Consider the following 24513-nt stretch of genomic DNA (forward strand, 5'->3'; position numbering starts at 1 on the left):
GACGAGTCGTAGTTTTGTCTCATCAGGGGGTGATGGTTGGATTCGCGTTTATTGTCGAAGGAATGTGCGTTACACCGAGGCCTGTACTCTGAGGCGGGATCGATTTGGAGGTGGAGGGTCCGTCATGGTCTGGGGCGGTGTGTCACAGCATCATCGGACTGAGCTTGTTGTCATTGCAGGCAATCTCAACGCTGTGCGTTACAGGGAAGACATCCTCCTCCCTCATGTGGTACCCTTCCTGCAGGCTCATCCTGACATGACCCTCCAGCATGACAATGCCACCAGCCATACTGCTCGTTCTGTGTGTGATTTCCTGCAAGACAGGAATGTCAGTGTTCTGCCAAGGCCAGCAAAGAGATCGGATCTCAATCCCATTGAGCACATCTGGGACCTGTAGGATCGGAGGGTGAGGGCTAGGGCCGTTCCCCCCGGAAATGTCCGGGAACTTGCAGGTGCCTTGGTGGAAGAGTGGGGTAACATCTCACAGCAAGAACGGGCAAATCTGGTGCAGTCCACGAGGAGGAGATGCACTGCAGTACTTAATGCAGCTGGTGGATACACCAGATACTGACTGTTACTTTCGATTTTGACCCCCCCCCCCCACCCACCTTTGTTCATGGACACATTATTCAATTTCTGTTAGTCACATGTCTGTGGAACATGTTCAGTTTTTGACTCAGTTGTTGAATCTTGTTTTGTTCATAGAAATAGCTACACATGTTAAGTTTGCTGGAAATAAACGCAGTTGACAATGAGAGGACGTTTCTTTTTTTGCTGAGTTTATATATATATATAAGCATGCTCACAAAAAATCTATTGAGTCAAACCAAATTAAATATCTAGATCACAGTATATGCCAAAAGGGGTCACCTTAAATTAACATCAGGCACATTTGAGAAAAGGATAGATAGAAAACAGGCACAACAAAATAACAAAACTGAATAGATAAAACAGTGGTTAATTGACTTTTTTCCCTCACAGTTTCTGCAGTTACTTATGAAAACCATGTCTACATATGTTGAGCAAAAACTGTGATGATACAGTTCTACAAAATAATAAATATTTACTTGTTTTATTGGAGGATTCCTTTGCATCATGAGGTCACCTATCAAAAAGCTGTGATCAATCTGCAATGTCATTTGTATGTTTTGCTATTAAGATAGTGCAGTCCAAATGTGTGTGTGAGTGCACGTGTGCAGTTTAAAGCAGCAAAGACCAGTTCTGATCTTAAATGACTGTACGTTCATTCTGTTTCTACCCACTGGTCAAAACTGGTTGAATCAATGTTGTTTATATGTCATTCCAACCCCAAAAATGTTATGGCATGATGTTGAATCAACATGGATTTTAAAGAAGTCATCAACATAAGGAAATTGTAGTTTTTTTTTGACCCAACGTTTTACCGAAATCCAATGACATGGGGATTTATTTATTTATTTTCACAGTGAATTCAGCTTAGTTGACAACTCAACCAAATCCAGGCTTTATTACATCCGGCCGTGATAGGGAGTCGCCTGAGTTTGGCCGGGGTAGGCTGTCATTGTAAATAAGAATTTGTTCTTAACTGACTTTCCTAGTTAAATAAAGGTGGGTAAGCTCCCTTTGGCTATTTGGACTGTTTCAGTGGATTCACTGGTAACACACACAGTGATACTCGGACTGGATGAACATTGAGGTTGAAGAGCACAGCCCTCGAGACGAGGTTTGGGCACCTTTCCCTCATATCAAATAAGGGTGGAGCACAACTAGAACATGTGCACAGTGGAAGTTGTAGTTCATTGGTCAGGGCAGAAAATGTAGTCCAGGGCCTGTCTTTCTGCTGCAGCCACATTTGGATGCCAGAGGTCCACACTGAAAATCACCCGTGGCCCGTCCTCTGCCACCCCTTAACGAAAAAGAAAAACAAGAAAACATTATAAAATAAGGCCGAGATTCAATCCAATATGTGTTATAGAGCAGCACACTATACAGCCAACAATGCATCATTAAAATACATTTTCTCCGACATTCACAGAGATTGCATTCATGTTAAGAATGTTGTCTCAAAAATAAATGACCCTTAATTAAAAGTCTGTTATAGTGTGCTGCTTCGTAACTCAGTTCAGATTGAATGCCTGTCTTTGTATAGATAATGCACTTGTGATTATGGAGTTAGCTTCCAAAATTGAACAGAGTTGATGGGACTGTAACCAATGCTCACACACAGTTAGAATTCTCAGAACTGTTGTCTGCGAAACTACTGCTTACTACAGGACCATCTAGTGCTCTAAAAAGGCTAAGTTGTTTTATGGTTAGTTTTTTTCACGTTCAGAACGAGAAAGTGTTGGCTATATAGAAATAATGACACTCAAATCAAACATTATTAAACTAAATAACGGGGGTGTACAAAACATTAAGAACACCTGCTCTTTCCATGACAGACTGACCAGGTGAATCCAGGTGAAAGCTATGATCCCTAATTGATGTCACCTCAAAGAAGGATTTTTAAGCCTTGACATGGCTTGTGTCATTCAGAGGGCAAATGGGCAGGACACAAGATTTAAGAGCCTTTAAACGAGGTATAGCAGTAGGTGCACTGGTTTGAGTGTGTCAAGAACTGCAATGCTGCTGGGTTTTTCACACTCAACAGTTTCCCGTGTGTATCAAGAATGGTCCACCACCCAAAAGACATCCAGCCAACTTGACACAAGCATTAGTCAACATGGGCCAGTAACCCTGTGGAACGCTTTCAACACCTTGTAGAGTCCATGCCCTGATGAATTGAGGCTGATCTGAGGGCAAAATGGGGTGAAACTCAATATCAGGAAGGTGATGGGGTCAACTTTGGGGTCATGCTAGGGGCTGCACTCAATGATTGATGTTATTATAATAATTGATTAAGCTGATGTTGTATTAATAGAAGGGGAAGGGCTATAAGAACCCTCCCTCACTACATCTATAGGGTCCTGGACTACAGATAAGCAATATATATATTAATTATAAGGTTTAATATTGTTTCTAGTCTCTGCCTCTTATAAGAAACGGTCTGAGAGATGTGTGAGTTATTGCAGTCAAAACAGGGTGTCTGTGAGAAAGCGCCTCAAGGCTAAAAGAGATTTATAGACACAGAACCCTGCAAGGGAGTGAAAGAAATAAGAGACAAGTCAGACATACCACTATAAAGCAACTTGGAGAGTAGAAAAATACTGCTGAGCCCTTAGAAAACACTGGAACTATTGTTCTCTCCTGCAAGTTTGTAAAACTGTCTATGCATGGGTTTGGTCTCATGAGTAGAAGGTGTTGACGTAGGCAGTTACATCACTAGGGGTTGACTGCAAGCATATTAAAAGCAACTTGGACTTTTCCTATTTTTCAGAACTCAGAACTCCATCAGTTGTATGTTTGATATTTGATCTTTGACTTCTGTCTACAGCTGTATTATGATTAAAATTGTTATGATTTATAAGTGCACATTTTGAGTATTCCCTATTTGTTAAGTAAATAACGGAGCCCAGAAAAGTGGAACCAACAAAGGTGTTCCTAATGTTTTGTACAGAGTGTACTGTATGTCACCCTAATCGAGGTGAAGATTACATCATACATTTCGTGCATCTAATGGTAATGTCCGCAATAGAAGCCACTTGTGGATTTGGCAGCTCTAATGCAGTTACACCTCTGACACAGCCTAAATGAAAGCAATGCTCTTGATGGCTAACGCAGGTTCCCGCTGATCTGATTGAATCCTGGCCTAAGTTTATATCTTAAAAAATAAATAACGTACACCACTGGTCAAAGGTTTTACAACACCTACTCATTCAAGGGTTTTTCTTTATTTGTACTATTTTCTACATTGTAGAATAATAGTGAAGACAACAAAACTATGAAATAACACATATGGAATCACGTAGCAACCAAAAAAAAGTGTTAAATAAATCAAAATGTATTTTATATTTGTGATTCTTCAAATAGCCACCCTTTGCCTTGATGACAGCTTTTCACACTCTTGGCATTCTCTCAACCAGATTCATGAGGTAGTCACCTGGAATGCATTTACAAGTGTGCCTTCTCAAAAGTTAATTTGTGAAATGTCTTTCCTTCTTAATGCGTTTGAGCCTAACAGTTGTGTTGTGACAAGGTATACAGAAGATAGCCTTATTTGGTAAAATACCAAGTACATTTTATGGCAAGAACAGCTCAAATAAGCAAAGAGAAACGACAGTCCATCATTACTTTAAGTCATGAAGGTCAGTCAATATGGAACATTTCAAGAACTTTGAAAGTTTCTTCAAGTGCAGTCGCAAAAACTATCAAGCGCTATGATGAAACTGGCTCTCATGAGGACTGCCATAGGAATGGCAGACCCAGCGTTACCTCTACTGCAGAGGACAAGTTCATTAGAGTAACCAGCCTCAGAAATTGCAGCCCAAATAAATGCTTCATAGAGTTCAAGTAACATCAAGGAGACTGTGTTCAGAGGAGACAGTGTGAATCAGGCCTTCATGGTCAAATTGCTGCAAGGAACCACTACTGAAGGACACCATTAAAAAGAAGAGACTTGCTTGTGCCAAGAAACACGAGCAATGGACATTAGACTGGTGGACATTTGTCCCTTGCTCTGGAGTCCAAATTTGAGATTTTTGGTTCCGACCGCCATGTCTTCGTGAGACGAGGTGTGGGTGAACGGATGATTTCTGCATGGGTATTTCCGTGAAGCATGGAGGAGGAGGTGTTATGGTGTGGGGGTGCTTTGCTGGTGACAGTCTGTGATATATTTAGAATTCAAGGCACACTTAACGAGCATGGCTACCACAGCATTCTGCAGCGATACGCCATCCCATCTGGTTTGTGCTTAGTGGGACTATCATTTGTTTTTCAACAGGACAATGACCCAACACACCTCCAGACTGTGTAAGGGCTATTTAACCAAGAAGGTGAGTGTAGGAGTGCTGCATACCTGGCCTACACAATCACCCGACGGCAACCCATTTGAGATGATTTGGGATGAGTTGGACAGCAGAATGAAGGAAAAGCAGCCAACGAGTGCTCAGCATATGTGTGAGCTCCTTCAAGACTGTTGGAAAAGCATTCCAGGTGAAGCTGGTTGAGATAATGCCAAGATTGTGCAAAGCTGTCAGCAAGGGTGACTACTTTGAAGAATCTAAAATCTAAAATATATTTTGATTTGTTGAACACTTTTTGGTTACTACATGATTGTTATATATGTTATTATATGTTATTTCATCGTTTTCATGTCTTCACTATTATTCTTCAATGTTAGAAAATAATAAAAATAAATAAAAACCCTTGAATGAGCAGGTGTTCTAAAACTTTTGACCGGTAGTGTATGCCTAGCCATTTCTGAGAACCATAACCTCGAAAGCCATTGACCAATTTATGAAGGTTGATATTGCTAGTAATATAAATTGGAACTAGCAACAAAAAAAAATTCATATCTAAAAAGCTTATTAACTAGGATCTAGTATGAGAAGTCAAACAGAGCTACTGTAGAACGTAGAGTTAGTACTATAACTTCTGTTCCCAGGAGGAAGGAAAACGAGGTACAACATACTATGAGGAGTCACACTCTCGTGACTTCGGTTGAAGGATCTGAAGTCAAACTTGACAAGGCCAATGAAATCCACGTGAAATTCAATGTGACCTTTGAGCCACGGTCATCTTGTTTATGCACTCTGGACATGATTTAGTAGTATCCAACTTGCTAACTACCGTCAGGTCTTATTAGCCTGGTACTCAGGGCTCTATTGTCCCTTTAACTACTCTGACATCAATACAGATGCAATCAAAAATCACATCAAACACTTTATCATAACAGTAGGCCTATTGTACTTTTTAAAACTCACCTCACTGTGATGAATTTGAATAAAGAATTTCAACAGCATGGTTGTTGTTTCAAAGCCTAACACAAGAAACAGACAGCGCTTTCTAAGGTGATGATTAATGGGCGGGAACCCAGAGTCTCTGGTGGCACAGCTAGCGCTGCGATGCAGTGCCCTAGACCACTGGGCCACGCGGGAAGCCGAAATATGTTTTAATATTCCTGAACAGATTTCACTTGGTTTCCAAAATTAAGCACTGGGTAGCTACAGAAACAAGGTTGATGAGCCCATGGCATTCAGAGTTTGGGCGTAATATCACCTGTCGGGCAGCGAGAGCATGCTCCTCAATCAGTGGTTGATGCATGGAGTGAAATAAGTGTTCTTATATTTACTTCTCAAAGCACGTGCTCTGCTATAAAACGAAGTAGCCTACAAAACGGATTGGCGGGAAAGCCTGTGGCCTCCATTAGCTACTCTAGTGCATACAGATTACTTATTTTCCCCTGCCTCTATTCCAGCCCATGGGCCATTCTAAATCGAAACAAATTTTACATATTAGTAAAGACAAGATTAAATTGAGAATAGTCTTTTTTCGCTACTTTCTCAAATCATCAATAGCCTATAGTCACACTATGCAGCCCATATACCCTGAATGTTTTGATTTCAAAGACATTCTATGTTTTGTATCATTCACAACAAAAGTTGCCAAATAACTCTAAATCTAGCATACTGTTTCAAATGATTGATTTTATGCTCAACAACTTTACTCGCTCCATAATGGGAAAATATCCTTTCTATTTTATTCAGTTCAATTATATTCTTCTTCTTCCAAAAAAGAAACATCCCGATACATTCGATCATCACACCTGCGGGATAGGTGTAGGATGGCAACAACAACTGCCCGCACAATCCCTCCATCAGTGCTCAAACTGTCTGCAATAGGCTGAGAGAGGCTGGACTGAGGGCTTGTAGGCCTGTTGTAAGGCAGGTCCTCACCAGTCATCACCGGCAACAACGGTGATGGGCACAAACCCACTGTCGCTGGACCAGACAGGACTGGCAAAAGGTGCTCTTCACTGATGAGTCACAGTTTTGTCTCACTAGGGGTGATGGTTGAATTCGCATTTATTGTCGAAGGAATGAGCGTTCCACTGAGGCCTGTACTCTGGAGCGCAATCGATTTGGAGGTGGAGGGTCCGTCATGGTCTGGGGCGGTGTGTCACAGCATCATCGGACTGAGCTTGTTGTCATTGCAGGCAATCTCAACGCTGTGCATTACAGGGAAGACATCCTCCTCCCTCATGTGGTACCCTTCCTGCAGGCTCATCCTGACATGACCCTGCAGCATGACAATGCCACCAGCCATACTGCTCGTTCTGTGTGTGATTTCCTGCAAGGCAGGAATGTCAGTGTTTTGCCATGGCCAGCGAAGAGCCCGGATCTCAATCCCATTGAGCACGTCTGGGACCTGTTGGATCGGAGGGTGAGGGCTAGGACTATTCCCCCCAGAAATGTACGGGAACTTGCAGATGCTTTGGTGGAAGAGTGAGGTAACATCTCACAGCAAGAACTGGCAAATCTGGTGCAATCCACGAGGAGGAGATGCACTGCAGTACTTAATGCAGCTGGTGTCCACACCAGATACTGACTGTTACTTTTGATTTTGACCCTCCTTTTGTTCAAGGACACATTATTCCATTTATGTTAGTCACGTGTCTGTGGAACTTGTTCAGTTTATGTCTCAGTTGTTGTGTCACGTTCTGACCTTAGTTCTTTTGTTATGTCTTTGTTTTAGTATGGTCATGGCGTGAGTTGGGTTGGTTGTCTATGTTAGCTATTTCTGTTTTTGGCCTGGTATGGTTCTCAATCAGAGGCAGCTGTCAATCGTTGTCCCTGATTGAGAACCATATTTAGGGAGCCTGTTTTCTATTGTGTTTCGTGGGTGATTGTTTTCTGTTGCGTGTCTGCACCAGCCAGAACTGTTTTTATGTTGTTTCTCTTTGGTATTTTTGTTATTTACGTGTTCATTTGAATAAATATGGACACATACCACGCTGCACCTTGGTCCTCACCTTCTTCCACCAACAACGGCCATTACATGTTGAACCTTGTTATGTTCATACAAATATTTACACATGTTAAGTTTGCTGGAAATAAACGCAGTTGACAGTGAGAGGACATTTTTTGTTGTTCCTGAGTTTATTAAATCTACAGCCTATGGCATGGAGCATAGTAATATAACATACTGTCGGCCGACAGTAGACAAACTCATATTCTGAAATAAATTTTCTTCATATCATGTTTCCATAGGCCTGACTAAAATAAATAATGGCTCTATTGTGATGGTGTATATTAAATATATTTATTATAATTTAAGACCAACAGTCTTTTGCATGGCAATAACCAGTTGACAAAATGGCATGACTGCCACAGCCCTAGTCATAATGTGAAATTCCCTTTCAGTCAGTCTACTCCAGTACAACATATTATGGGGAAATAGAATCTGGCCCCATGCCAACCCAAAAGGATACTACGTCCTGCAAGATGCGGCAGTCTGGGTATTGCACACATGGTGCTCTGCCTAGTGACTTTCCCCTGTCCCAGCTGTAAGCACACTGGGAGCAGTGACATCAAAGTGATAAAATCTCACAAAAGTCTGTGGTGATGCCCAATTCGCCTCAGCACAAATGTCTCCTACAGTCAACCCTTCTGTGACAACGAGCCTCACTCAGTTAAGGTGGTAAGATGTGTCCCGGTAATAGGCTGGCACCCAGGGTACCCAGCGAAAAACTGTTATTATACCCACAAGTCATGTGTGCCGGTGCCACAGAACCTTACAAGGTGCTGTCTGTCCATTTTCCAGCTGGCAAATTATTCTGTCAAAGGGAAAGAATTTACATTTATAATATAATCATATAATTTAATTATTCAACCCCCTGAGTTAATACATGTTAGAATCACCTTGCCATAGATTTTCAAGCAAATGTAAGTCAAAACTAACTCGGCATTCACTGTCTTCTTGGTAAGCAAATCCAGTGTAGATTTGGCCTTGTGTTTTAGGTTATTGTCCTGCTGAAAGGTGAATTCATCTCCCAGTGTCTGTTCAAAAGCAGACTGAACCAAGTTTTACTTTAGGATTTTGCCTGTGCTTAGCTCCATTCTTTTTCTTTTTTTTATCTTTAAAAACTCCCCTGTCCATTATGATTACAATCACACCCATATCATGATACAGCCACCACTATAATTGAACATTTGGGGAGTGGTACTCAGTAATGTGTTGCATTGGATATGCCCCAAACATAACACTTTGTAGGACAAAGAGTTAATTGCTTTGCCACATTTAACGTTAGCTGGCTGGCTAGCTAGCTATCTAGCTAACGTTATGTCTATTATCTGTGTAGTAATATTATTTGTATCTCAGAGCCATTTGCATTGCTAGTTATAGCCTAATCTTAGCTAGCTAACATTGAACCTGGTTGGTTAGCTACCTGCAGATTCATACAGGGTAGTACTATTATGAGTTGGGATAATGGTTTATTGCTTAGCTAGCTAGCTACATGTCTGAACACCTATGCAAGTAACCACTTCAATAGAATGTGCATGATGTCACTACCACAACTGTCGATAGACGTACTGTAGCTGGTAAAGTCGATCTGGCTATCTACTCCGAGTACTCTCTTCAGGTGTGCCAGAGCGCGGAATAACTGACAAATTTAAAAACGCTCAGCACCCGTTGAATATGGCCGGTGTCAGTAAACATTAAATATTGAATTAATTAAATAATAATTAATTAAAGTAATTAAATTGTTGCCAGCACATGGTTGCAATCACCAACGCTCTGGATAATATACAAACAGTCTAACCAGCTCTGCTAGGGTGAGTAAAATGGTCAGAGTGAGCTGTTCTCTCATTTCTGTCTGGAAGTAGCTAGCCAACGTTAGCTTGGGTGCTTGACTATTGTTGTTATGTCAGAATGCTTGGATAAACCCTACAGTCGTGGCCAAAAGTTTTGAGAATGACACAAATATTAATTTCCACAAAGTTTGCTGCTTCAGTGTCTTTAGATATTTTTTGTCAGATGTTGCTATGGATTACTGAAGTATAATTACAAGCATTTCATAAGTGTCAAAGGCTTTTATTGACAATTACGTGATGTTGATGCAAAAAGTCAATATTTGCAGTGTTGACCCTTCTTTATCAAGACCTCTGCAATCTACCCTGGCATGCTGTCAATTAACTTCTGGGACACATACTGACTGATGGCAGCCCAATTTTGCATAATCAATGTTTGGAGTTTGTGGGTTTTTGTTTGTCCACCCGCCTCTTGAGGATTGACCACAAGTTCCCAATGGGATTAAGGTCTGGGGAGTTTCCTGGCCATGGACCCCAAATATCAATGCTTTGTTCCCCGAGCCACTTAGTTATCACTTTTGTCTTATGGCAAGGTGCTCCATCATGCTGGAAAATGTATTTTTCGTCACCAAACTGTTCCTGGATGGTTGGGAGAAGTTGCTCTCGGAGGATGTGTTGGTACCATTCTTATTCATGTTATTAGGCAAAATTGTGAGTGAACCCACTCCCTTGGCTGAGAAGCAACCTCACACATGAATGGCCTCAGGATGCTTTACTGTTGGCATGACACAGGACTGATGGTAGTGCTCACCTTGTCTTCTCCGGACAAGCTTTTTCCGGATGCCCCAAATAATCGGAAAGGGGATTCATCAGAGAAAATTACCCTAGTCCTCAGCAGTCCAATCCCTGTACCTTTTGCAGAATATCAGTCTTTCCCTGATATTTTTCCTGGAGAGAAGTGGATTCTTTGCTGCCCTTCTTGACACCAGGCCATCCTTCAAAAGTCTTCACCTCACTGTGTGTACAGATGCATTCACACCTGCCTGCTGCCATTCCTGAGCAAGCTCTGTACTGGTGGTGCGCCCGATCCCGCAGCTGAATCAACTTTAGGAGAAGGTCCTGGCGCTTGCTGGACTTTCTTGGGCACCCTGAAGCCTTCTTCACAACAATTGAACCGCTCTCTTTGAAGTTCTTTATGAAACAATAAATTATTGATTTAGGTGCAATCTTACTGGCAGCAATATGCTTGCCTGTGAAGCCCTTTTTGTGCAAAGCAATGATGACGGCATGTGTTTCCTTGCAGATAACCATGATTGACAGAGGAACAATGATTCCAAGCACCACCCTCCTTATGAAGCTTCCAGTCTGTTATTCAAACTCAGTCAGCATGACAGAGTGATCTCCATTCTTGTCCTCATCAACACTCACACCTGTGTTAACGAGAGAATCACTGACATGATGTCAGCTGGTCCTTTTGTGGCAGGGCTGAAATGCAGTGGAAATATTTTTGGGGGATTCAGTTCATTTGCATGGCAAAGAGGGACTTTGCAATTAATTACAATTCATCTGATCACTCTTCATAACATTCTGGAGTATATGCAAATAGCCATCATACAAACTGAGGCAGCAGACTTTGTGAAAATTAATATTTGTGTCATTCGCAAAACTTTTGACCATGACTGTACTCTTCGGCCAGAGCATCCAGTGTGCGCTCGAAACGCTCTGAGAGCAAAACGTTCTGAATTTACAAACGGACAATCTGACAAGGACTTAACGAAAGCCCAGAGCTCACTCTGGCACTCCCCATTAAATTTACGAACAGACCCGTAGTATCATCCAGTCTTTCGTCTTGAAATCTTTGGTTGTTTAGTACATAGCCTCACATGTGAATCCTTAAAGAGATGGGTGGAGCTAAAGCTTAAGAGGGTGTGACAGATGCTGAATGAGTGTAGACAAAGAAGAGCTCTCCAGTAGGTACCAAACATTCAAGGGTCATTTTCTCAAAAGTTACAAGATTATTCACTTTCAAAGCAGAATTAGTTTCCCATTGTTCCTCAACTGTAGTGTATGATTTATACTTTTCTAGCTCTGTCTCTACTTTTATCCAATGTAAAAAAAAAACATTTAAAATATTGCTACATAAGACTGACTGGAGTCGGTCGTTCACATATGACCACTCTGTGGAAAGATGAGACGCTCACGAACACGATGGTGTTCTCCGTTTTGCTCTACGACCCTCATAAGACCAGGGGACTCTTCTGAAGTCGATAACACCGACGTGCCAACTTCTGTATGTAGAGCACAAACTGTTTTGGATACGAACTAATATGACCCTACTGTGGAAAGGGGAAACTCTCACAAACACGATGGTGTTCTCCGTTGTCTGACTCGTCTGAAGGTAACCCAGTATGGAGGTAGTTTTGTGCCAACAAAAATAAAGGGGTTCAATATATGTCCAAAAATCTAAAACATTTCCTGAGTTTTCTTATATTTCCTAGATATAGGACAGACACTTCAAAACTTTATTCCTTATAATGATTTTTTTTACTGGTATTTTTATCCAATCAAATGTTATTTGTCGCATTGCCTTAATCGACATCCACGGCGCCCGAAGAACAGTGGGTTAACTGCCTTGCTCAGGGGCAGAACGACAGATTTTTGCCTTGTCCACAATCATCTCCTTTGTCTTGGTCACATTGAGGGAGAGGTAGTTATCCTGGCACCACAAAGGGGATACCTAGTCAGTTGTACAACTGAATGCATTCAACTGAAATGTGTCGTCTGCATTTAACCAGGCCCCTCTGAATAAGAGAGGTGCCTTAATCGACATCCCTTAATCGACATCCCCGGCGCCCAGGGAACAGTGGGTTGCTCGGGTGCAGAACAACAGATTTTTGCCTTGTCAGCTCAGGGATTTGGTCCAGCAACCTTCCGGTTACTGGCCCAACACTCCTACCCGCCAGGCTACCTGCCGCACATGTAGGTAGAGTTAAAGTGACTATGCATAGATAATAAACAAAGAGTAGCAGCAGCTTAAAAGAGGGGGGGGGCGATGCAAATAATCTGGGTAGCCGTTTGGTTAGCTGTTCAAGAGTCTTATGGCTTGGGAATAGAAGCTCTTAAGAAGCCTTATTGACCTAGACTTGGCGCTCCAGTACCGCTTGCCGTGCGGTAGCAGAGAGAACAGTCTATGACTAGGGTGGCTGGACTCTGACAATTTTTAGGGCATTCCTTTGACACTGCCTGGTATAGAGGTCCTGAATGGAAGGAAACTTGGCCGTACACACTACCCTCTGTAGTGCCTTGCGGTCGGAGGCCGAGCAGTTGCCATACCAGGCAGTGATGCAACCAGTTAGGATGCTCTCGATTGGGCAGCTGAGGATCTAAGGACCCATGCCAAATCTTCTCCTGAGGCGAATAGGCTTTGTCATGTCCTCTTAACAAATGTCTTGGTGTGTTTGGACCGGGATAGTTTGCTGGTGATGTGGACACCAAGGAACTTGAAGTTCTCAAACTGCTCCAGTACAGCCCCGCCGATGAGAATGGGGGTGTGCTCAGGCCTCCTTTCACTGTAGTTCACAATCATCTCATTTGTCTTGATCACATTGAGGGAGAGGAAGTTATCCTGGCATGACACAGCCAGGTCTCTGACCTCCTCCCTATAGGCGGTCTCATCAGTGTCGGTGATCAGGCTGTTGTGTCATCAGCAAACTTAATGATGGTGTTGGAGTTGTGCCTGGCCATGCAGTCATGAGTGAACAGGGAGTACAGGAGGGGACTGAGCACTTACCCCTGAGGGACTGATGCTCTCATGCATGCTTCAGTGTTGCTTGCCTCGAAGTAAGCACAGAATAGGAGGGAGTTGGGACGGTTTTATGACTTAACAGCCGGTCATAAATAGTTTGCTGAGACTCTCCCTCTGGCTCCCTAGAGTGGGAAGACTGAAATCTCTTTGTTAAAGAGAGACTTTTCCCGCCAAAACCTTTTTTCTCTAAGAGAATGAACTTTCGATCAGTATTTATAAGATAGGAATGTTACGAATGGTCCAGGGGATCTAAAGAATAATCCTGTGACATTGTTTATTATTTTGTGATCTGATTAACCTGTTGCGTCTACCAAACCCGGATCCGGGATTCTATTTACAGACCTAAGCTCATTACCATAACGCAACGTTAACTATTCATGAAAATCGCAAATGAAATGAAATAAATATGCCATCTCTCAAGCTTAGCCTTTTGTAAACAACACTGTCATCTCAGATTTTTAAAATATGCTTCTCAACCATAGGAAAACAATCATTTGTGTAAAAGTGGCTAGCTAGCGTAGCATTTAGCGTTAGCATTAGCGTTAGCATCCAGCACGCAAGATTTCAACAAAAACATAAAAGCCTTCAAATAAAATCATTTACCTTTGAAGAACTTCGGATGTTTTCAATGAGGAGACTCTCAGTTAGATAGCAGATGCTCAGTTTTTCCAAAAAAGATTCTTTGTGAATTCGAAATAGCTCCGTTTTCTACATCACATTTGGCTACCAAAAAAAAAACGAAAATTCAGTCCTCAAAACGCGAACTTTTTTCCAAATTAACTCCATAATATCGACTGAAAACATGGCAAACGTTGTTTAGAATCAATCCTCAAGGTGTTTTTCACATATCTCTTCAATGATATATCGTTCGTGGAAGCATGGTTTCTCCCCTCAATCAAATGGAAAAGTACAAGCAGCTGGCGTTTGCGCACCGAATTCCACGCAGGACACCAGGCGGACACTTGGAAAATGTAGTCTCTTATGGTCAATCTTCCAATGATATGCCTACAAATACGTCACAATGCTGCTAACACCTTGGGGGAACGACAGAAAGTGTAGGCTCATTCCTTGCGCAATCACAGCCATATAAGGAGACAATGGAAAACAGAGCTTCAGAGATTCTGCTCATTTCCTGCTTGACGCATCATCTTGGTTTCGCCTGTAGAATGAGTTCTGGGGCACTTACAGACAATATCTTTGCAGATTCTGAAACTTCAGAGTGTTTTCTTTCAAAAACTGTCAAGAATATGCATAGTCGAGCATCTTTTCGTGACAAAATATCGCGCTTAAAACGGGAACGTTTTTTATCCAAAAATGAAATAGCGCCCCTAGAGATCCAAGAAGTTAAGGATGGTACAACAAAGTAACTAAGTTAGGAAGGAAACAAGTTAGGACGGAAAGATCTGTTTTATACAACATCTAAATGTTGTATAAAATAAATGATTTAGTATGAGAGTATTTTTTTAAAGATTTTCTAATGAGATAATTGTTTTTCATATGAGCTTTGCACTGTCAGTAGCCACGCCCAAGTGAGCTCAGAGTTTGTGTCAGCATGACGGAACGCCCACTTTGGCCAGAGTGTGTAGGAGAGTTTCTAGTCATTTGGTGATTTTCAGTAACCTATACTGTTCTCTTTGAAGTAGAAGAAGAATCGATATCAGTTTAAATATTAGACGTGTAAGCAGAATGAAGGCTGAGCCAATGTGAGTGTACAAAGCTGGATCAAGATCGAGTCAACTATTAGACATGTAAAAAAACAGAACGTAAGCAGAATCTGTGTGGATGAGGCAAGGTAGACCAACAAGACTTGACTGGTCTGGGCCATATCTGATCTTGTGAAAGCTACTGGACATGCACATGGGTTAATCATATACAGACAACATCGGCCTGAACTTGTGAAGACCTTTGGACAGGAACATTAGATAATCAGTTATAAGCACCAGCAGGAGTGTGCATGTCACACCACCAATAGAATCTATGCACCAATGTCTGAGTGAATAAGAGAATGGAAAAAAAGATTCGTAACAAGATTCGTAAAGTGGAGTGACGATGTTCTGTAAGGGTAAGTCTGTATAAAAGCCAAGTACTAAGAATGAAGAGTCAGTTCTTCCATGGAATTGCTCGGCTTTGTTACTGTTTGTAATAAAGTCCAATTGAATTCACAAGTTCCGGTATTGGTGAAATATTTCATTAAATATTTTCCACAACAAGTGCTTAAAAGGACTCGCTAAGAATTAATATATCAGACCAGCATGACGGACAGCGTGAGCTGAGGGTTACGAAATGGATTAAACTCTACAGGCCAGCCTGACAGACATCGTGAGCTGAACGTTACAAAATGGTTTTAACTACTGACCAACCGACATACAGCGCGAGCTGAAGGAGAATCCCCACAGAAAATCATCTGAAGTATCTGTCGAACAAACACACCACTACCATAGAAGCTCTAAAAAGAAGAAGGACATAGTGACCTTTGGTGGACAACCAGATTCTTACATCGAGCCACTACTCATAGACGGATCGAATGGTCTCAACAGCTTGACAACGATCAGGGACAGCTACGCATAAATATATCTTGCATTTCTAATAGTGATTCATATGTTGATGATGTAAAGAATATTTGCTGGTCTGTGGTGTGTAATGAGGAGCAATCAGACGCTGCACTTGACGCATTTATGAAACTACTTATTCCAGTTACTAATAAGCACGCACCCATTAAGAAAATTACTGTAAAACTGTTAAATCCCCTTGGATTGATGAGGAATTGAAACATTTTATGGTTGAGAGGGATGAGGCAAAAGGTTTGGCAATTAAGTATGGCAGCCCAACTGATTTGGCAAACGTACTGCAAATTAAGAAATCCTGTGACTAAACAAAATAAAAATAAAAAGAACCTACACCATGAAACAAAGATAAATTATATAAAGAATGATAGTAAAAAGCTTTGGGGCACCTGAAATTACATTTTGGGGGAAAAAAAGCCAACTCGGCTCCTTCATTCATTGAATCAGGTTGCTCATTCATCACAAAGCCCACTGATATTGCAAACTACTTTAATTACCTTTTCAATGGCAAAATAAGCAAACTTAGGGATGACATGACAGCAACAAATGCTGACACTACACATCCAAGCATATGTGACCAAATTATGAAAGACAAGAATTGTACTTTTGAATTCCGTAAAGTCAGTGTGGAAGAGGTGAAAAAACTATTGTTGTCTATCATCAATGACAAGCCACCAGGGTCTGACAATCTCGATGGAAAATTACTGAGGATAATAGCAGATTTTGCCACTCCTATTTGCCACATCTTCAATTTAAGCTTACTAGAGAGTGTGTGCCCTCAGGCCTGGAGGGAAGCTAAAGTCATTCCGCTACCCAAGAATAGTAAAGCCCCCTTTACTAGCTCAAATAGCTGACCAATCAGCCTGTTACCAACCCTTAGTAAACTTCTGGAAAAAATTGTGTTTGACCAGATACAATGCTATTTCACAGTAAACAGAATTTTAGCATGCTTATGTAGGGAAGGACACTCAACAAGCACACCACAAATGACTGATGATTGGCTGCGAGAAATTAATGATAAAGTGATTGTGGGGGCTATCTTGTTAGCATTCAGTGCAGCTCTTGACATTATCGATCATAGTCTGCTCCTGGAAAAATGTATGTGTTATGGCTTTACACCCCCTGCTATGGATAAAGAGTTCCTTGTCTAACAGAACACAGAGGGTGTTCTTTAAAATGGAAGCCTCTCAAATATAATCCAGTTAGAATCAGGAAGTCCCCAGGGTAGCTGTTTAGGCCCCTTGCTTTTTTCAAATTTTACTAACGACATACCACTGACTTTGAGTAAAGGCTGAGTGTCTATGTATGCAGATGACTCAACACTAAACACGTCAACTACTACAGCGACTGAAATGACTGCAACACTCAACAAAGAGCTGCAGTTAGTTTCAGAGTGGGTGGCAAGGAATAAGTTAGCCCTAAATATTTATAAAACTTAAAGCATTGAATTTGGAAAAAAACACTGACTAAACCCTAAACCTCATCTAAATATTGCAATAAATATTGTGGAAATTGAGCAAGTTGAGATGACTAAACTGCTTGGAGTAAACCTAGATTGTAAACTGTCATGGTCAAATCATATTGATAGAGCAGTAGATAAGATGGGGAGAAGTCTATAATAAAGAGACACTCTGCTTTCTTAACAACACTATCAACAAGGCAGGTCCTACAGGTCCTAGTTTTGTCGCTCTTTGACTACTGTTCAGTCTTGTGGTCAGGTGCCACGAAAAAGGACTTAGGAAAATTGCAATTGGCTCAGAACAGGGCAGCACGGCTGGCCCTTGGATGTACACAGAGAGCTAATATTAATAATATGCATGTCAATCTCTCCTGGCTGAAAGTGGAGGAGAAATTGACTTCATCCCCACTTTTATTTACGAGCGGTATTGACATGTTGAATGCACCGAGTTGTCTGTCTAAACTTGCCAGCACACAGCTCGGACTCCCATGCATACCCCACAAGACATGCCACAAGTGGTCTCTTCACAGTCCCCAAGTCCAGTACAGACTATGGGAGGCACACAGTACTACATAAAGCCATGACTACACGGAACTCTATTCCACATCAAGTACCTGAAGCAAGCAGTAAAATTAGATAAAAAAATAGATAAAAAAGCAACTTATGGAACAAGGGGGACAGTGAAGCAACACAAACATTGCCACACACACACACACACACACACACACACAATAACATACGCAATGTAACGGCTGTCATTGGAGGAAGAAGAGGACCGATGCGCAGCATGGTAAGTGTCCATTATTTTAATGAAACAACTGAACACCGCACAAAACAACAACGTGAATAAACGAAAAACCAAAACAGTCCTGTAAGGTGATGAAGAAACACTAAACAGAAAATAATCACCCACAACCAAAATGGGGAAAACAGGCTACCTAAGTATGATTCTCAATCAGAGACAACGATCGACAGCTGCCTCTGATTGAGAACCATACCAGGCCGAACACAGAAATACAACAAAGAAAAAAGAACAGACTACCCACCCTAACTCACGCCCTGACCAAACTAACACAAAGACAAAATAAAGGAACTAAGGTCAGAATGTGACACACAATATACATACACATGGATTTAGTACTGTAGATACAGTTGAAGTCGGAAGTTTACATACACCTAAGCCAAATACATTTAAACTCAGTTTTTCACAATTCCTGACATTTAATCCTAGTAACAATTCCCTGTTTTAGGTCAGTTAGGATCACCACTTTATTTTAAGAATGTGAGATGTCAGAATAATAGTAGAGAGAATGATTTATTTCAGCTTTTATTTCTTTCATCACATTCCCAGTAGGTCAGAAGTTTACATACACTCAATTTGTATTTGGTAGCATTGCCTTTACATTGTTTAACTTGGGTCAAACTTTTCTGGTATCCTTCCACATGCTTCCCACAATAAATTGGGTGAATTTTGGCCTATTCCTCCTGACAGAGCAGGTGTAACTGAGCCAGGTTTGTAGGCCTCCTTGCTCGCACACACTTTTTCAGTTCTGCACACAAATGTCCTATAAGACTGAGGTCAGGGCTTTGTGATGGACACTCCAATACCTTGACTTTGTTGTCCTTAAGCCATTTAGCCACAACTTTGGAAGTATGCTTGGGGTCATTGTCCATATGGAAGACCCATTTGCGACCAAGCTTTAACTTCCTGACTGATGTCTTGAGATGTTGCTTCAATATATCCACATAATGTTCTGTCCTCATGATGTTATCTATTTTGTGAAGTGCACCAGTCCCTCCTGCAGCAAAGCACACCCACAAAATGATGCTGTCACCCCCGTGCTTCAAGGTTGTGATAATGTTCTTCGGCTTGCAAGCCTCCCCCTTATTCCTCCAAACATAATGATGGTCATTATGGCGAAACAGTTATATTTTTGTTTCATCAGACCAGAGGACATTTCTCCAAAAAGTATGATCTTTGTCCCCATGTGCAGTTGCAAACCGTAGTCTGTCTTTTTTATGGCGGTTTTGGAGCAGTGGCTTCTTCCTTGCTGAGCGGCCTTTCAGGTTATGTCGATATAGGACACGTTTTACTGTGGATATAGGGTTAGAGTACTTTTGTACCTGTTTCCTCCAGCATCTTCACAAGGTCCTTTGCTGTTGTTCTGGGATTGATTTGCACTTTTCGAACATAATTACGTTAATCTGTAGGAGACGGAACGCGTCTCCTTCCTGAGCGTATGATGGCTGCATGGTCCCATGGTGTTTAAACTTGCGTACTATTGTTTGTACAGATGAACGTGCTACCTTCAGGCGTTTGGAAATTTCTCCAAGGATGAAACAGACTTGTGGAGGCCTACAATTTTTTTTCTGAGGTCTTGGCTGATTTCTTTTGATTTTCCCATGATGTCAAGCAAAGAGGCATTGAGTTTGAAGGTGTGCCTTGGAATACATCCACAGGTACACCTCCAATTGACTCAAATGATATCAGTTAGCCTATCAGAAGCTTCTAAAGCCATGACATAATTTTCTGGAATTTTCCAAGCTGTTTAAAGGCACAGTCAACATAGTGTATATAAACTTCTGACCCACTGTAATTGTGATACACTGGATTATAAGCGAAATAATCTGTCTGTAAAATTTTTGGGAAAAATTGCTTGTGTCTTGCACAAAGGAGATGTCCTAACTGACAAGAAATTAGTGGAGTTGTTGAAATGTATTGACTCCAACCTATGTGCATGTAATCTTCCGACTTCAACTGTACGTCTATCGACAGTTGTCGTAGTGACATCATGAACATTCTATTGATGTGGTTACTTGGATAGTTGTTCAGAAATGTGCTAGCTAGCTAAACAATAAACCATAATCGCAACTCAGACGTTTTTGTGAGAACTGAGTTTTGGATTGTCTCATGGTCTGAGAAACACCGCTGTAGCTCTGCCACCCTCTACCAATTTACCGGAAGTTATGCATTATAGTCAACATTAGAATTTGAGGCTTTTAGTCTAAACTAGGCTAGCTAGCCTCTTTGACTGCAGCACGGTCCGTTGATATTTAGAATAACCAAGTGACTTAACGCTAGCTATGTATACTAAACTAGAGATTATTATACCCAAACAATTCCACCATTAGGAAGCCTGAATAGCTAGCCCTAATCTGTGAGTTAGCTAACCTGGCTAAACGCTATGCAGCGCTTGTTAGCTAGATTGGTTTCAAAAGTTTACTTTGGACTGTAACCGGCAACAGAGCACAATCCATCTCCACGTCCCTCAGCTCAAACTCAGCTGAGGTACGGGCACCGAGGAGAGGAGTCACCATCAGACACACCAAGTCCTCTAAAGAATGCTACACAATTGTCAAGAGAACCTGCGCCGCAGACTAGTAGGGGAACAGTGCCAGCCGTCTGTACACAAACTGATTCAAGTGAGGGCAGCGTGAGCATGCACCGAGCCCGAATATACAAAACAACAAACCTGAGTATCTTTTAACTCATTGGGGCTTGGTCGCAAACCTGGCTTCTTAGACTTATTGCTATAGCCAGGTCAAGCTATCTGCCGAATAATTCATTGTTCATCATTAGGAAACGTATGAGAACCATACAATCTTTCGCACGATAGGGTGAGCACGCTCAACCACTAAGGGACAGTTCAGTTGGCGCAATGTAAGACAAATTGTTACAAATTGTTTGTTTAAGTAGCATGAATCCTTCCTGTTCACACTGAGGTTAAGAGCGGAATAATTGAAGGAATGAATCCAATCCTCAAGCTTATCACCTTTGGAAGGCGGGGTTTCCAGCGAGGCGCGAATTTCATTGGCTTTGCCAGGCGTGATTTTAGATCCTTCGACTTCAGTCGCGAGAGTGCGACTCCCCATAGTATGTTGTACCTAAGTTGACTGACTGAAAGGGAACTGGAATCTGAGCACAGCTTGAGTTTGTTTTGAGAGTGACTGCCTTGTTGTGGGAGGTGGAGTTGACTGACCATTATGGGAGACAGTGTGCAGGAAGGAGTCATCCACCAGGAGGCAGTGTCCCTCTGACCAGCACTGAGGCTCTCCTCCCACTACCAGCTCACACTGAGGTGGGGTCTGCACTCCTAAAAAGTGGTGGTGTCAAAAGGATAGATTCATGGCAATTATATATTTACACTGATTTGCATTGCATACATCAGACCTGACTTACATACTAACACTTTGTTAACAAACAGTGAAGTAAAAAAAACATGTTTGGGGGGTTATGATGGAGTTAGATAGTTGTACAAAGCTCATGAGGCATGTATCAAACGATATATCATTAATTTCAATCATCGTTAATATTAGACTGCACATTTAATGGACAAAATCATGCACAGAGATCATGTAAGCAAAACTTTGTCAAGAACCATACTGAGACCCAATGATATGTGGGCTGGAACATGTCTGTCTCACTCACCGAGGTGGCAGCGTAGGCGAGTATTGGTGGGGCCATACACTCCCCCTAGTGTGGCCCCAGGCCCTAGCAGCCAGAACCCGGCGGCCCCCAGGGAGTTGCTACTTATGAAGGTGCGCAAGGAGAGAAGAGTGCGGTAGGTGCAGGGACAGGAGCGGCAGTTCCCTGCTACACACACGCCTGCGCTGTACAAGGGGAACACGGCTTGGCCCTGAGAGAGACACATAGACCTGTTACACATAGACCTGCCTTGTCACACAAACTACTGTGTTAAATAAATGTTACACACACCACTGCACCATACAAACACAGCTACCCATGTACCCACACATGTTTGTATTGTATGTGTTTCAAACTGCTGCACTGCAAGCACGTTAGCACTTATTTTTTTATGTATGACAATTTTATAGTTCTGACAATGTTACCTCAATGCTTTTCCACTATACAAATAAGGAGAGTGTAGCCATGTGGCTTTTGTAGGCTGGTATTTAGTTTAATACTTATATTTGTGTGTCATTATTTGTATCATCGATAGAGCCTGGGGGAGAATGGGCTAAGTTGAGCCAAAGGGGTATGTTTCTGAAAGATTTGACCAAATATTTAAGAAGTGGTCATCATTTCATTGAGACTATGAAGGAAGAAACCACATGGAAAAAGTGGTAAGGAAGTTAGGTCCAAAAAACATATTTTCATTAAGTCAAATGAATGTACTGTGTTAGAGGTTTCATTATACTTGTCTTTAAGCCAAAGTAGTTCATTTTAAGAATGTTCTATACATCAGTTGGGGTCTCTATAAGTTTCAATATGGGGTCCTAAACCTAGCATGAAAGTGCATCATTCTAGCTCAATGGGTTAATATAGTCAAAATGTTTGTCTTCGGGCAAGTTGTGGCAATCGGAGGAGTTGAGATGGGACTTTGAATACCAGAGGGACAGGCTAATGGCTACTGGCAAGCAGATTGTCCTTTCCGGTCTTATCCCAACATACGATCGTGGAGTTGATCGCTTCTTCCGGCTATTTGCACTGGACTCATGGATGAAATCCTACTCTGACCTGAAAAAGTGTTGGATTTTATCGACAACTTTGATTTATTTTGTGAGCAACCTCAGTTGTCAAAAACGGAAGGCCTGAATAGAAGAGGAGCTAGAATGCTGAGTTCTAATATTGCAAATATACTAAACAAGTGATAAGATTTCAGTCCTGGCCCTCAACAGCTAACCCTCAATTATTCTTGTATCTTATACCATTTCAAGCCAGACCTACAGTATTTTTAAACAAGGGTTTACCTACTGAACATAGCATGTTTGTGCTAGAGACTGACCATCTGATCTGAAATCCTGCAGCTGTAGGCTTGGCCTGATTCATGTAAATACCAGAAGTTTGATTATATACATGGATTTTATAGTAATTCTGGCTTCTCAAACCAACGCAAACAGATAGGCTGAAAGATATTTGTACTGAGCTAAACTTAACTCCGCTGATAACTAAACCAACCTACCCCAACTTTAAACACCCTGATATGAATCTACTCTTTTAGATATTACTCTGACAAATGTCCCTCATAAGTATATAGCCAATGGAATATTTGCTAATGAGCTCAGTGACCATTGTCCAATTGCCTGAATAAAAGATGTTAAACTACCTAAATCTCAGCCATTCATTATCACAGACCTATTTTTATTTGTTTTAATGAGTAACATTTGTCTTACCTGGGGTTGTGTGACTGGGGGTGGGTATCCATCTCTGAGTCGGATCTGGCCCTTAATTGTTTTACCTCTCTGTTCAACTCTGTTGCAGATAAGCATGCTCCATTTAAAATACTAAGGGTAAAAGACAGATCTAATCCATGATTCACCCATGAATTGTCTGAAAAAGTACAGGAAAGAAACTTAACCTGGGCTAAGGCTAGGTTGACTGATTCTGCATCTGATTGGCAGTCATTTGAGATATAGATGTCTAACTGATTAGAAAGGCAAAATTGACATCTTACATTTTCTGAGCGTGGTGGAAATCCAGCTAACTTCTAGAAAGTAGTCAAGTCCTTGAAGCTAAATTTCACCCCCGTATTGCCCCAGCAGGTTATGACAATCCCTGGTCCTCTAATAGATCAAATTAACATTTTTGATGCTTTAAATAGCTATTTTGCCTCAGCTGGCCACCTATTTGAAATAATTGTTTCTGAAAATTCCTTTAATTCCACCTTTATTAAAATAATATATATATATATTTTTAAAACAGCTTGCAGAGAATGATCCACTCCTAGGCACACATTCTTTATTTTCAACCGTTTGTTGTCTCTGACGTTTGTTGTCTCAAGTGCCTTGCTAAAAATTAATCTAAAAAAATCTCTGCCTCACTTATTGCAGAAACATGAACCTATATTTTTTACTTGACAATTGTTTCTGGTATTATCCCTAAGATCTGGAAAGCGGCACATGTCCTCCCCCTACACAAAGGCGGAGACCATTTGACTTAGCTTGGAAATTGGATGGTAGTTATCTATCTTGCATTGTCAAAGTATTAGAATCCCTGGCCAACTCTCAGCTAAGAAATTTTAACTTAGCATTCTATTCTTAATGTGCACCAATCTG

The 24513-nt window shown here is 41.4% G+C and overlaps 1 protein-coding gene across 1 annotated transcript in view; it reads right to left on the bottom strand.

Annotated features, from left to right (window-relative positions):
• Positions 1–746: 746 nt before the first annotated feature.
• The window catches only part of LOC139420886 (aspartate beta-hydroxylase domain containing 1), a 54363-nt gene continuing 30596 nt past the window's right edge, over positions 747–24513 (bottom strand). The window contains exons 4-6 of the mRNA XM_071171275.1: positions 21926–22133; positions 21477–21590; positions 747–1885 (exon numbers count right to left, since the gene is read on the bottom strand). Coding sequence (XP_071027376.1) covers positions 1776–1885; positions 21477–21590; positions 21926–22133 — 432 coding nt within the window. The 3' untranslated portion in view covers positions 747–1775. The remainder of the gene's footprint in view (positions 1886–21476; positions 21591–21925; positions 22134–24513) is intronic.

This window comes from Oncorhynchus clarkii, chromosome 12 (assembly GCF_045791955.1).
Source record: "Oncorhynchus clarkii lewisi isolate Uvic-CL-2024 chromosome 12, UVic_Ocla_1.0, whole genome shotgun sequence".
Taxonomy (NCBI): domain Eukaryota; kingdom Metazoa; phylum Chordata; class Actinopteri; order Salmoniformes; family Salmonidae; genus Oncorhynchus; species Oncorhynchus clarkii.